The sequence below is a fragment of the Schistocerca serialis genome, chromosome 3, assembly GCF_023864345.2.
Source record: "Schistocerca serialis cubense isolate TAMUIC-IGC-003099 chromosome 3, iqSchSeri2.2, whole genome shotgun sequence".
NCBI lineage: Eukaryota > Metazoa > Arthropoda > Insecta > Orthoptera > Acrididae > Schistocerca > Schistocerca serialis.
The window spans coordinates 363,435,616-363,450,388 of record NC_064640.1 but is presented as its reverse complement, the minus strand read 5'-3'; the positions used below and the strand labels follow the sequence as shown (position 1 = coordinate 363,450,388).

At 37.1% G+C, this 14,773-nt stretch overlaps 1 protein-coding gene across 4 annotated transcripts in view; it reads right to left on the bottom strand.

The window, feature by feature from the left end:
* The window catches only part of LOC126470175 (ephrin type-B receptor 1-B), a 360,567-nt gene that overhangs the window by 20,535 nt on the left and 325,259 nt on the right, over nt 1–14,773 (bottom strand). For 3 of the 4 annotated variants that reach the window (XM_050097822.1, XM_050097821.1, XM_050097823.1), the window contains 2 exons: nt 6,120–6,298; nt 4,884–5,042 (listed from right to left, as the gene is read on the bottom strand). In XM_050097822.1, the coding sequence (XP_049953779.1) occupies nt 4,884–5,042; nt 6,120–6,298 (338 nt within the window). Of the gene's footprint in view, nt 1–3,439; nt 3,548–4,883; nt 5,043–6,119; nt 6,299–14,773 lie in introns of all 4 variants that reach the window. The other variant, XM_050097824.1, reaches the window with a different exon arrangement.

The window sequence follows — 14,773 nt, the reverse complement described above, 5'->3', positions numbered from 1 at the left end:
TTCCTTGGGGCCTTTGTCCTGCTTCAACGCAGGGTTGGCCTTATTACAATAGATTTGGCAACGTTAGCTGCAGAGGGTGGTCGGATGCCCTTCCTGTTGCCACCCCGAACTCCCCGGGACGGAATTTGTGTACCCCAGCTATCTGCATCTAGTGTAAGCCATGGAAACATTTTCAAATGTCTGCGAGTATTGTAACTGAGGCGGAACGTGGGGACCAGCCCAGTATTCACCTAACGGGATGTGTAAAACTGCCTAAAACCACATCCATGGTGGCTGGCATACCAGCCCTCGTCGTTAATCCATTGGGCGGATTCGATCTGGGACCAGCACGTCTACCCGAGTCCAGGAAGCAGCGAATTAGCGCTCTTGGCTGGGTCCTGGTGGATATGACCAAAAAGTTAACATAATGCATAAACTTTTTATGTCATCCTGCATGCCACTCTGTCGTTGGGAAAAAGGGAAGGAACTACTGGAATAAATTACTCTCATCTAACCATCACTGACCAGTTTCTATAGTAATGACGAATTACCACTACTGGACAGTGATTGCAGAAACATGTTTAGTATGTTGATTGTGTTATAGCTTTACCTGTGTTACATTAGTTCTGCAGTTCATTTTGTTTATTGTCTTCATCTGTAAAACAAATTCAGTGAAACCAGGATTACTTTTTGTTCAAGATTACTATCCATTGACTCCTTGCAAAATGGTGTGTTTCCTCAACAGGCTTAACACATTGGCAGTCTTCAAAACAATTACACATTAAATGGTGATTTAACAACTTGCTCTTCCTGAAGGTCATAGATATCTCCTATTTCACTGCCCCTACCTCTGACTTGACAAACTTGCATGTTTACAAAGTATATGTGTTTTTATTGTTTTAATAAGTGACTGAACTGTTGATGCTGGCACTTGCTTCTGCCTATACTGGACTGCACCTTGTACACTCTGGTGCTGTTAATATGGAATGGCCTCTTCAACGCTAAAAACTGCACACACATGAAATGTTAACTCTTTACTTTCCAGGACACTTCCTTCAGAAGAATCATTATTCCACTGTTCATACTCCAAGTGTCTACCCCCCCCCCCCCCACACACACACACACACAAAGAGAGAGAGAGAGAGAGAGAGAGAGTTCAGGATCAGTTCCCTTACAGATCTTGTATTTTACAACACAAAGGCAGAGCCAAATCTAATATTCATGTTAAGCATATGTAGCCCTCTTAAATTTTAAAAGGGGGTGGGGGGAACTGAAAATGATCAACAGCATATTAATCATCTGACAACACTAACTGGGACCCCTCTTGCATCTGTATACAGATTAAGGAAAATGTCCTTTTAGAGACAATAGAAACTGAGAATGTTTAGGAAATCCTATTGTGAGTAAGAACCAAGAAGAAATTTATGAAAAAACATTTTTGTAGTTATCTTTTACAGATAACTATAATAGTATTACAACTAAATTATTAATAAGCTCCCTAACTTTACAAAGTAATTACAAGGACTTTAGGCAAAATATGAAGGTGGACTTTAAAGTAATATATTTCACGAAGACATTCAGTATGTTGATATACAAAAATATATGTACTTTCTCCATTACATTCACAAAAAAATGTTGAAACATACACCTTGTGAATTCACAAATTCTGGGCTCTAGTGATGCACAAATCAGGGAAGGTCCCATCTGAGATTAACAGGAATTCTTTCAGAACAAAATAAAATTTATATTTAAACATTTGGTTTGCAATATATTATTACAAAAGAACATAAATAATTAATTTTTTTGGAAGAAATATGAAATCTTAGGTTGCTTTGCTTGTTTCAAATTTTTCTGTGTATTGCAAGCAAACATTCTCAGGCTCATTAAAATTTAGAAGTTCCTTGTCAACCTGCCCTTTCTGCTTGCTTTGGTCTTCTCTAGCACCTCTAAGTGTTGTTACAGAGGATTCTTTGAATTATGAATACAAGTCTCTGATTGATTGTGCAGTATTATGTGCATTAATAACTCCTCCTATACCTTGCAGATCTGTGTCTGCAAAACCCTTCTCTATCCAGGGATTTTCCCAGTTGCCATGAGAGAGTGTTCATGAGGAGAATAGTATCACTTTGACAATGGAAAAACCTGACAGTATTTGGGCTGAATTTGTTTTCCAGGCTTTGTTTAGTGTTGTTTTAATCACTTCATTTTATGTAATAATCAAATTTTTTACTGTAAACAAGATATGTTTCCCAAAAGGCATGAACAACATGTGTGTGAGTCAGGGTTAAGAATTGGAATTGTAAGACACTCGGTGGTATGCTTATTGGTGTCTGTGAATGGTATCAGCATCATCTCTGTTTCTCCTAGTATCACTGAGCACCTACGCCAATGCCAGTATCAAATCTGAGGACTACACCCAGGAAGCATATTGTTTCATTTTCATGTTATCCTAGCATTATCACCCTCATTCTATAAGTAGACTGAGCCCAAAACTTCCCTTCATTGGATAAGAAATATCCTGCAACTGCAGCAGTTTTTTCTCACATTACTAATAAGTACAGTATTTCTTTGGAAAAGGCTAATGAGGATATCCACTTTCATTTTTGAATGTGAACATACAATGAAGTTCAATAAAATAATGTAAAGACACAAGTATATAAATTTTAGGTAAAACAGTGAATTCAGCCAAACAACTGTGGGTCTGTGTTCTCTGGACTAGTGATACAATTATGTGTTTCCATAAAATCTAGAATGAACATGGAAACAAAAACAAGAAAGTCAGAAAGCCCATGTTACAGAAATTAAAAAAAAAGAAAGAAAACATGCACATGCAGCAGGAAATGTCCATTCTCTGGGAGCCAAGAAACTGATAATGAAAATTTGAAATGTGGGAAAGATTAGCAGCCCATCACATACACCATTAAAGAAAAGGCAACATAAGAGTTGGAGACAAGGAAGCATGCGTGCCTACAAAAACACACACACACACACACACACACACACACACACACACATTCAAAGTAGATGAGTGATGGCCCAGTAATCCTCACATTTTAAATTTTCAGAATCCGACAGTAATGGAAGATAATATTACTGAGTCATTAAGCTATTGTTAAGCAATGCAATAATGGCAAGTTAATTTTATTTACAATCAAAGAAAGTATATCAACTGCTGTATTACTGCAGTTTGAATGAAGACTTATATAAAATTCTGTTCTGTTACAAATTGAATTTCACTCCATACTTTTTTCAAACAATAAATGTAAAACTTTATGACAAGTTAATATTTAATTTTTGGTGAGAGATACATTTCAGCCTTGTTCAACATAAGAAAGGAACTAATGTCATAGCTTTAAATTAGTTAACATTACCTTACATATGTAAGTGAAACTGAATGTTACATGATAAGTCTGTCAATCATTTTTTGTAAGGGAGAAAGATATTAATCGTGGTACTCTACCTTTTACATAATAAACCATTGGCAACACCAAGCAACCCAGCAAATCATGAGTGAGGCTGAATGCGAAGGGCTGCAGGAGCATAATAAGGATTTTGGGGCGGCGGGCGTCTGCACAAACCATACAGCCGCCATTGCACATCACATCACAATACAGCTGACACGTATATATAGTTATTTATATATACTGGAAAATGTTACTATAAACTTCACAGAGCCTCATACATCATCCATAATAAAACTGTCAATATTTTTGTGACATGAATTAATTACTTTACTAGAGGTTCTCCCTCCAACTTTTAATTGAAAGACAGAATTTAAAGAAGTTCAATTAATTTTACTTGCAAGTATATGAAATTAATGTCACTGAGCCATAATATGGCATGCTTCTGATTAAGACCTTAACTGTATATGCTCTAATACTTTCACTACTATGGCATTAGTTCTTAAGTTAATTTTGAGTGCATCTGAAGGTATCTCATAAATAAATATTGTAAAACTTTGTTGCATTATAGCAACAATTTACTGTTTCTTTAAATGATACCTATCATTTAAACACTATTTACTTGTCATCTGTGTCACAAAATTAATAATAGTTTGTCTTACACATATGAATACCAAAACAGCACTACTACTTCCTAAGTCATATGAAGAGAATGTATTAGTTTTTTAAATTTAGGATCTCATTATGTACACAGTTTTCCTGCACCATTTTTTCATCTTGTGAATTAACAGAAGATGAAATGAAATAGAGTGTACTGATAATAGCTGTTCATTTACACTAACTCAATATATATCTATCCATCCCCTTTCAACGGAAAAAAACTCTTCACTTTTCTACAAAATATACTACAGTGCAAGCTTAGCTACATTTTTCAGCACCCAACATACTTTCCCACATTCAACAGTGTTAGCATTTATTACACAAGAAGCTACAAAACAGCCACCATCACAAAGAAGCAACCCACATGAAAAAAATTTTTTAATTAAAAGCTTGAACTAATAGTAAAAAGATTACAGCAGACAATAATGGAAAGTAACAGCCAAATATGATTTCAGCCTCCTTCCTTGATCATCTTTCCAAAGTAATAAATTCAAGCAGCCTCATTAATAAACAAGTCATGTGGGATACAAAAATCTAGTATATGGATAATAGGGCAATTTTTGGCAGTTTTACAATACTCTTTGAAACTGATCTCTAAACACCACAATATCAAATCCATGTAATTCTATGTACTGGTTACTGATAGTAAAATGAAAAACTGCTGCTGTTTCTTATTTTTTTAATGCTTTTTTCTTCAAATGCTATCTCAAAGATAAAGCTGTTAATTAATGCAAATATCAAGTATGAAAAATCTAGGCATACTGCTGTAAGTAAATGTGGACAGTGTAGTGCCAAGAAAATGAAGGTAACACGTACAGTATACTAAATTAAATGTCCAAATACCTGTTCTGTGCTATTTTTCGCAATGTGTCTGGACACCGTATCAATTTGTCCAACGTCTTGACTATTGACGCAAATGTAGGCCTGTGAGTTCTTTCCTTCTGCCAGCAGTCCAGCATTAATTGATATATTGCTTCTGGACAGTCCATTGGAGCAGGAAGCCTGTAAAAATTTGTATCAAAAGAAGTTAAAAGACTGTGTCCAACAAACATTGCAACAGAAAAACACCAGGGCAAAAATCAGTTTCTTTGATAGGGATTCAACTTAGTAATGTTTAGCCGAAAAATAAATTCAGTGTAATATTGTTTAGGCTATCATCAAGACACAGTTTTACATCTGCAGTTACATTTCTGATATTAATACAGAAATGAAACTTAGCATGTGATCTCTAAGAACATAAAATCATTATACAATGCAAAAACTAGACACTGGTAAAGCAATATTATTTACAATAGCAATGGAAGCATTAAAATATATACGTATGTATGATTAATACTAGTTACTTTTGTGTATTGCTTCAAAGAAGCTTGTGAAGGAAATGATGTAATATGTTTTTATTTTCTTGCAACATAAAAGTAGAAGTTAGCAATATGTGGACCAGAAACAATATATCAAGTATTACAGGAAATTTAGATGTCCACGGATGGAATAGTCTGCAACATTCATGATGTTAGTGTCTCATACAACAATTATAAACATGGCTTAATATTAATGAGAAGCAATGAACTTTCTCCAAGGTATGAAGTATTGATAAAGTGTCACTGAATTAGAACAATGCCATTTCCAGAGTGAAGAAATTTCTGATAACATTGTGATCAGAAGAAATCCCACATTCAGGTTTAACAAAAGTGTTCTCTGTGACAACACTTCTTCATAATGCTGAAATAAGTGCAACTTCTATAACTTAAGATCATACTACATAGAACAGAGACAAGACAAAGTGTCTAGAGAGTTCTGTTCTGGAAAGCAGATGGGCATTGAGTAATACAATGACAAAGTCAAGGCACAGTTATTAAATTGGAAATATTAAATGAGCAAAAATTAAATTTCACAATTATAAGCAAAAGGGGAAGGAGGAAGGTAGTGTGTGTATGTGTAAGTGTAAGTGTGTGTGTGTGTGTGTGTGTGAGAGAGAGAGAGAGAGAGAGAGAGAGAGAGAGAGAGAGAGAGAGAGAGAGAGAGAGAGAGAGATTGATAAAATGTTCACTTTTCCTTTGTATCTAAAACATTTTCACTTACCTGTAACCCTTCTCTATAGACTTAATTACATCTTGATTACTCCAGTTCCAATATGGTCTTTCGCCGTAAGACATAACTTCCCAACAAACAATTCCGAAACTCCACACATCTGATGCAGATGTGAATTTCCTGAATGCAATAGCTTCTGGCGCTGTCCATCTAACTGGAATTTTTCCTCCCTTACAATAAAGAAATAAATAAATAAACACATAAAATACAATAATATTACTTCATTAAACTAGTTATTTACTGGGGAAGAGACAATATACACGTTGGGGACAATATTCTTATACTAGCTGAGAAACCAGGCACTGCAAAGGTATTTATTTATAGCTGTGCCCAAGACCTCGTAATCATTGATTTTATTTTCATCCTACAAAGTTTTTGTGAACACAGGGTTTCAAGTAGTAAGGCTGGGGTCGTGAACAAGAGCTGGTTTGCTACACTAACACAGGAGAGAGCCATGCAGAGCTGGCCGTGCAAAAAGCAACTGACAGTAAGGTCCACATCTGCAACACACAGAAACTTTTATTGTGCTTTGTCTACAGTCACAGCATAGCTCACAGGGAATTGAGCTCACAGGGAATTGTACACATTTCAAGCAAAATGGTAAACTGTTAGGAATAAGTGGGACTGAGGGTACAAAAAATCAGTTTACTGCACCACTTCCCATCAAAATTTCCCTTCTTTGATGTTAAATTGGAATAAGTGGGATTGAGGGAACAAAAAATCAGTTTACTGCACCACTTCCCATCAAAATTTCCACTTCTTTGATGTTAAATTGGAGAGAAGTAACTTAATGCCTCTGTGAGTGAAGGGTTCTGAGGAGAGAGATAATTCATGATGCTCTCGATTAGAGTTACATCGCATCTCAATTCCAGAAGGAATTTCCAAAGAGTGAGTAAAAGCCTGATCTTCTCAAGCCACAGCAAGTCTTGCCTCACCATCTTAATAGGATTTCTGAGACTGCATTGTACTCAGTGCTTTAGCCATTCTAGTGTATTCAGAAAGACTTGACCCTTTTCTTGGCATTTTTATTCATGAACTGTAATGAGCTGGAACCTAAATCACAAAGCAAACTTTTCGTAGCAAAGGATATAAATAAGACCTATCAAAAGAAGCAAAGCAATGTCGTTAAGTTTTTAATACAAGGTGTACAACTTTGCTTCCGCCGTTTGCTGATAGGTGGCGACAATGGTAAGTAGTGGTCAAAAGGAACAGATCACAGACGTCTGGCAGTTAGCTTGGACCTCGCTCAACATAACCTCATTCAAACATTAGTTGATTTGTGTCTGCATCATAAATTGTTCTTGATTGAAAATGTCAGTTTACAAGCCTAATTCTCCTCATCTACGAGAGGTGTTACTGTTTTGATTCAATATGAAGAAAACAGTGCCCGAGTCTCATCAAATGCTCTCCAGTACATATGGTAAGGACGCTATTAGTGAAAGAACGTGTCCAGAGTGGTTTCAACACTTCAAGAATGGTGATTTTAACGCTGCAGACCGGCATAGTGGTGGAAGAGAAAATGTTTTCAAAGATGCAAAATTAGAGACATTGCTGAGTGAAGACTTGCGTTAAACTCAAGAAGAACTGGCACGATTAGTGGGAGTGACACAGCAAGCCATTTTAAAACGTCTCAAGGCTATGGGCATAATTCAGGAAGTAGGAAGTTGGGTCCTGTGTGAGCTGAAACCAAGAGACAATTTCTGCATCGCATTGTGACTGGGGACGAGAAATGGGTTCATTATGAGAACCCTAAACACAAAAAATCATGGGGATATCCCAGCCATGGTTCCACGTCGCAGCTCGGCGTCGTGTACTACGAGGTGTTAAAACCAAGTGAAACAATCACAGGTGCTCATTATTGAACACAATTAATGCATTTGAGCAGAGCATTAAAAGACAAATGGTCGCAATACAGCAAGAGGCACGATAAAGTGATTTTGCAGCACGACAATGCTCGACCCTATGTTGCAAAAAGAGGTCAAAACGTACTTGGAAACTTTAAAATGAGAAGTCCTACCCCACTCGCCGTATTCTCCATACATTGCTCCCTCTGACTATCACCTGTTTAGATCAATGGCACATGGCCTGGCTGACCAACACTTCCGATCTCATGGAGAAGTCACAAATTGGATCGATTTGTGGATCACATCAAAAGATGAACAATTTTTTCGAAGTGGGGTTCGTACACTGCCCGAAAGATGGGAGAAAGTGATGGCCAGCAATGGAAAATACTTTGAATGATACATGTGTAACCAATTTGATTCATTTGAAGCCACAAATGTTGGGGAAAAAACCGCAAAAGCAAAGTTGCACTCCTTGTACAAAAACCAAAATTAGTAAATCCATACATCCTAGTCAAGTAAATTTAATTTAATTTCATCCATCCTTGCTAGGAGGGACGAGAGGATATTTTAACCAGCAATCAGTAAACCAACAGCTGTATTTTAATCTCTAATTTATTCCAGAGGCAATCGGTTTCAGCATTCCATTATGCCATCATCAGGCCATCTATGGTAACGTAGTGGGTGAAATCTGCCAGACAAAATATCATGCTAAAGTGAACCAATATCTGCACCAGTGTATGTAACATGGCTGTACATTCTTAAAACAATCTGAATGCAACTCAACTGTATAGTTGTGTTACACATGCTGGTGCATATATTGGTTTGCTTTTACGTGATATTCTGTCTGGTAATATAAGATCAGCCATTGTGTTATAATATAGGGTCTTGATGATGGTGGCAGCAGGAAGGGCATCTGACCACCCTCTCCAGCTACCACTGCCAAATCAATAGTAACATGGCCAACCCTGCGTTGAAGTGGGACAAAGGCCCCAAGAAAGAAAGAAAGAAAGAAAGAGGGCCTGATGATGGAATAAAGGAATGCCAAAACCAGTTGTCTCTGGAATAAATGAGAGATTAAACTACAGCTGTTGGTTTATTTATAGCTGGTTGTATAAGTAAATTTAAAATAATTTTTTATTCATAAAGATAAAATTGTGTCACTTCAGTCTGTCACTGACATAAACTTATAAAATACTTCTGTCACTGTTTTAAAAAAAACTAAGAGCACCGTATATAGGTTGTTTGGTGTACTACAAAACTAACACCACCACCTATTGGTTCTCTGGTGTAACACACCATGATGATTAAACATCTGTACTACACTGAGAACACAAGTTTAGAGAACACTTTAGATTACAATCTCCAATGGTCCAATTCTGATAAAATAAAGCCTATATGTTGCCCCAAGCTACACTCAAGTTACCATTAAAATTAGCCTAGCAGTTTTGGAGATTAAATGTGTTCAAACAGACATGACGATCAGATAAAACTTTAAATTATGAATTTTTTAAACCAGTTTTGATGAAATAAAGCCTACATGGTGCCCCAAGCTACACTCAAGTTACCTGTGAAAACCCATGAAAATTCGTCTATTAGTTTTGGAGATTTGTGTGTTGAAACAGTCTCACACAATAGTTTTACAGTTTTATTATTAGTATAAATTATATCAATAAATTTAGTACATGTACTAAATTATAAATATGAAAGACTGTAGAATTCTTGCAACAAAAATTATACGCTACAGCATCATTATTCATTAAGATTGTATCTTGTTAGTGCAACATTGTTTTATTATTTGCCCCTTCTTTATTACATTTCCACATAAAAATGCTTGCTACCTGAAAGTGGTGTAATGTACATTGATTTTTTTTTTTAATTTTTGTACTATCTGACTAAGCTTAGTTTCAAGTCTTTAACAAAATATGAGGGGCACTCAATAAGTAATGCAACGCATTTTTTCTCAGCAAATTTTGCTTAAAAAATTGCGAAATTTATCCTGGGACATCGTGTAATATTCCCACATTGGCCACTATAGCTTCCTGAAGTTCCAGAAGCTGGTGGTGCATTCCAAGCAGAGAGCACTCATTGAGTTTCTTTTGCCAGAAAACCAGAACATCACAGACATTCATGGGCACTTGCAGAATGTCTAAGGAAACCTGATAATGAAAACAATCAGGGTGAGTTATTGGGCGAGGCATCCATCATCATCACAACAAAAGTCACGCAAACCTGCCCAATCTCCAGCGCGATGGCCTGCTGCACACCGCTATGACTCCTGCGATGTTGGAATGTGTGGACACATCTCATTCGAGGTGACCAATGGATCACAATCAAACACCTCGCTGCTCAACTAGACATAGTTGTTGGTAATGCTCACAAAACTTCACTGGACTGCTCTTCCTCATGCACCCTACAGCCTGGATCTCAAACATTCCACCTTCCGTTTGGCACAATGAAGGATGCACTCTGTGGTAAGCAGCACACACTATGGCAAGCAATAAATGGATGATGCGAAGGTTACCAATGCAAAAAGACATTAGCTGTGATGTCGACCAGTGGTGGGGGTACCATGCAGGCGTACTGGCCCTCCCAGTATGGTGGTGTAAGACCATTGCATTAAATGGGGATTATCTTGGGGAGAAAAAAGGACTTTGAAGCCAAAAGAGTGGTGAATAATATGGTGTATTGGAATCCTGAATAGAAACACTTGTATTCAGAAAAAAAGTGTTGCATTACTTATTGAGTGCCCATTATAGCTGGAGAACATTTTTAAGTTCCCTTCTTTCATTTATAATCAATTATATTCCATTTCAGTTACAAACAAAATAAATTATTGTTCTCTAAACCACACTTCAGTAGTTAATGTACAGAAAGTACCAAAACATCTCCATATATTTCAAAATATTGATATACAATTTGTAGCGGAGCAAAAATAGGGCGGTTATAATGAAAGTGCAGCTACTCAAAGAGGTCCAGTGTGGGCTGTAACTATCATATGGCAGCAAAACTTGGTAGATAATCTAATGCATTAATGCAGAAGTGATTTACACTGAAAAAAAAAAATCAGTTACAATTTTGGCCACCAGGTCCAAATCTGGCACTGTGAATGCTAGAAAGATGTATAGAAATGTTTCTATATGTAATAGATTACAAATGGGACAGGGACAAAAAAAGGGTCAAAAAAGTGAGAAAGGTATAAGGTTGATTTTGTTATAAACCACAGCTTACAAAATTTGTACAATATGTGCACCGGAGATGTTGATGAGATGCTGAATCCATAAAACATAATCAACAGTCACTTGCATCAGTTCCAATAGACTCTGGGCAATGTCTTCCAGTATACTGGCCTCCAGATCAGGTAGAAACTGAATGTGTCCCTGGTAAATGAGTTCTTTTAGTATTTCGCATGGATTTAGATCAGGTGATCTTGAAGGCCATGCATCTGGTAAACCTCTGGAGATAAAAACATTCATTGAAGGTTACATTAAGCTGAGCCTCCACTGGGTAGGCAACATGAGGTGTTGCCTCATCTTGCATGAAAACTGTGGTTTCCACACAGCTGTGTTCTTCCAAAGCAGGAGTCACATGCTGTACAATGAGGTCTTAACAATGTGCAGACGTCACAGTACACATGACAGGCCCTCTGTGTGTATTCTCTTCAAAGGAGAATGGATCAAGAATAAAGGTGCTTGTGAATCCACACCACACAGTCAGATATGGCAGTTGCAATGACTCATTGTGTACAACACATGGTTTAACAGTGCCCCAAATATGGCAGTTCTGCGTATTCACTGCAACCTGTAGTGTAAAATATGCCTCGTCACTCCATAGAATGTTGCCTGGTCACATGTCATTAACTTCCATCTGTGCCAGAAACCGAAGAACATAAAACAGTTTCACTAACTGTGCACTGTCTCTCTTCTCAGCAACCATACTATTCACTCACGTCACAGCATGTCAAATGATGGCTTCGATGTCATACCATGCTACAAGCAGTCTACAGCACCAGATATGCACCTAGCGGCCAAAATGGAACTAATCTTTTTCCCAGCATAAAACGGTTCTGTGTTTGTACATTCGCATATCTATCAAATGTTGCTACCATACAATAATTATAGCCCAAACTGGACATCCAGGAGCAGCTGCACTTTAATTATAACCATGTGGTATTGCATACGTTTTCCAACAGCATTCACAATTATGCTGCCCAGAATGGCAGTGACATAAATATGAGACTTCTAACCAAAAATGAATGAAATTTAAGTCCATTCAAAAGTTATTCTGTACACATCTGAGTAGGATAAACACTGGGTCTGACAATCACGTAAATTATTTATTACTTTCAACATTACAAACACTAACAATGAACAAAAACGAGAGAACAGTCCAATGTCGCTAACGTGTTATTTGTGAACATGGTTTCCCTATGAATGCACAAAAACTACTCTACAATATTTGGCTTCTCTGGTGTACCACTAGTATCATCTAAAATTTCCCATTGCTGTAACTTCTGTTATTTCTTTTCAGCAATGACTTCACACTCTTTCGTAACACCACGTTTTTTCCTTAAGTTCCATCACATTTCCAGCACCATAAAGCAGAGGTTTTGTGTCTGAATCCTGTACTATCCCATCAGTCACATTCTAAAATACTGAGCTGTGATCAGTATCATTATGGCTGGCAATCTTCTCCATTACGAGGAAATACTCTCAGAGAGACTCTTCTCGTTTCTCCTTCTGTTGAGATAGCAGTTTTTGGATCTCTGCAACATTTGTCTTCATATCACATTCTTCTCACAATGTTCTCTTCAGTGTGGCCCATCATGTGAGACCTTTCTCAACCTGTGTAAATAGCTTAGCCATACCTTCAAAGTGACATTTTGGAGAAATAAGCATTTGCAGTTGGCTTCAATGCATTAGAAAAACCTTTTCTTTGAGATCTGAGATCCACTTTTTGGCTGGATATCTGTCACTGCCACTAAATAACTTAGGACCACCCTCAATGTCATGAAAAAACAGAGGACATTTATCTTGTCAATGTGGAGAGCATTATGTTTCACTTCTGTCGTCTGTTTCTGAACTGCAATCTTTTCCATCTTCTTTTCCAGAAAACTCAAGTCTTTTATTGCTACTTATTTGAGATGCATCCTCTTCTTCATCAGCAGATCACCACCACCCTTTTCAGATTCTATGTTGTCAATAATTTTTAACACAAGTTTGTCAGTGTTGGATAAATAATAGCAAATTTTGGTAGTCGTTTCATTTTTCATCCCACTAACTAAACACAATATATTGCTATCAATCCTGCTTCAGAAGATGATTCTACCATATATGACTTCTTAGCTTCAAGTTCACCAGCTGTTAATTAAAAAGTAAAACCTGAAAATTCTTTAAAATGTTTCCAACTTTTTCGAAAATTAACTTATATAATGAGTTAATGGCCTTAATCGCTGCAGAGGTTATATTTTTATTTATTTTTTCGATTTCATGAAACACTACCATTTTCAGACATTTTTTGTGAAGTACAACTCAGCATCGCATGTTCAATCTTATTTTGTATAACAGCTTTTATTTTGTTGGATATTTCTCCCTCCATCATAAGGTTTAAATTTCTCCTTGAATCATTCTGGTACTGCTAATAGCCATTAAAATGTGAATCCTCATTGTACATCCAAAATCCACACAATCACACGTGACTATGTCATTGAAGGCAAAATGGCACTCAGAAAAGCTCATCATAAAAGTCAAAGATTAGATGGTCAGTTTGTAAGAAAAACACTTGGTCGAGTTCTGCATACACTATTTACTACTTTCATCTTACAACCTCAAACAATGAACAAAAACAAAGAAACAAAAGAACAGTCCTATGCAACTTTCACATTACCTGTAAACATAGCTTCTCCAGAAACACACAAAACTACTCTGCAATATTTGGCTTCTTTGGTGTGTCACTAGTCTAGTTGATAGGCAATCCCTCATCCAAATCCCACATTTGAAACCACAACAGCCCATCTACCTTAACGTTGCCACGCAATTAGTGAAGAATTGTGAATAAATTGGGCACTATTAAATAGTTTCACAGTACAGTTCATCAATATGATAGAATCATCAATCGTTGAAAAACTTTCACATTATCAGCAATAATAAAAGATAGTTACTCAATGGATTACTTTGCAAGCAGGGCAGCATGCTATTTACATTTGCCACATTCCTTTTACATTATACAGGGTGATTCAAAAAGAATACCACAACTTTAAAAATGTGTATTTAATGAAAGAAACATAATATAACCTTCTGTTATACATCATTACAAAGAGTATTTAAAAAGGTTTTTTTTTCACTCAAAAACAAGTTCAGAGATGTTCAATATGGCCCCCTCCAGACACTCGAGCAATATCAAGCCGATACTCCAACTCGTTCCACACTCTCTGTAGCATATCAGGCGTAACAGTTTGGATAGCTGCTGTTATTTCTCGTTTCAAATCATCAATGGTGGCTGGGAGAGGTGGCTGAAACACCACATCCTTAACATACCCCCATAAGAAAAAATTGCAGGGGGTAAGATCAGGGCTTCTTGGAGGCCAGTGATGAAGTGCTCTGTCACGGGCTGCCTGGCGGCCGATCCATCGCCTCGGGTAGTTGACGTTCCGGTAGTTACGGACAGATAAGTGCCAATGTGGACTCTCCATACAGTTGATTGTGGAATTTGCAGCTCTCTGCTAGCTCTGCGAGTCAATTTTCCTGGGCTGCGAACAAATGCTTGCTGGATGCGTGCTACATTTTCATCACTCGTTCTCGGCCG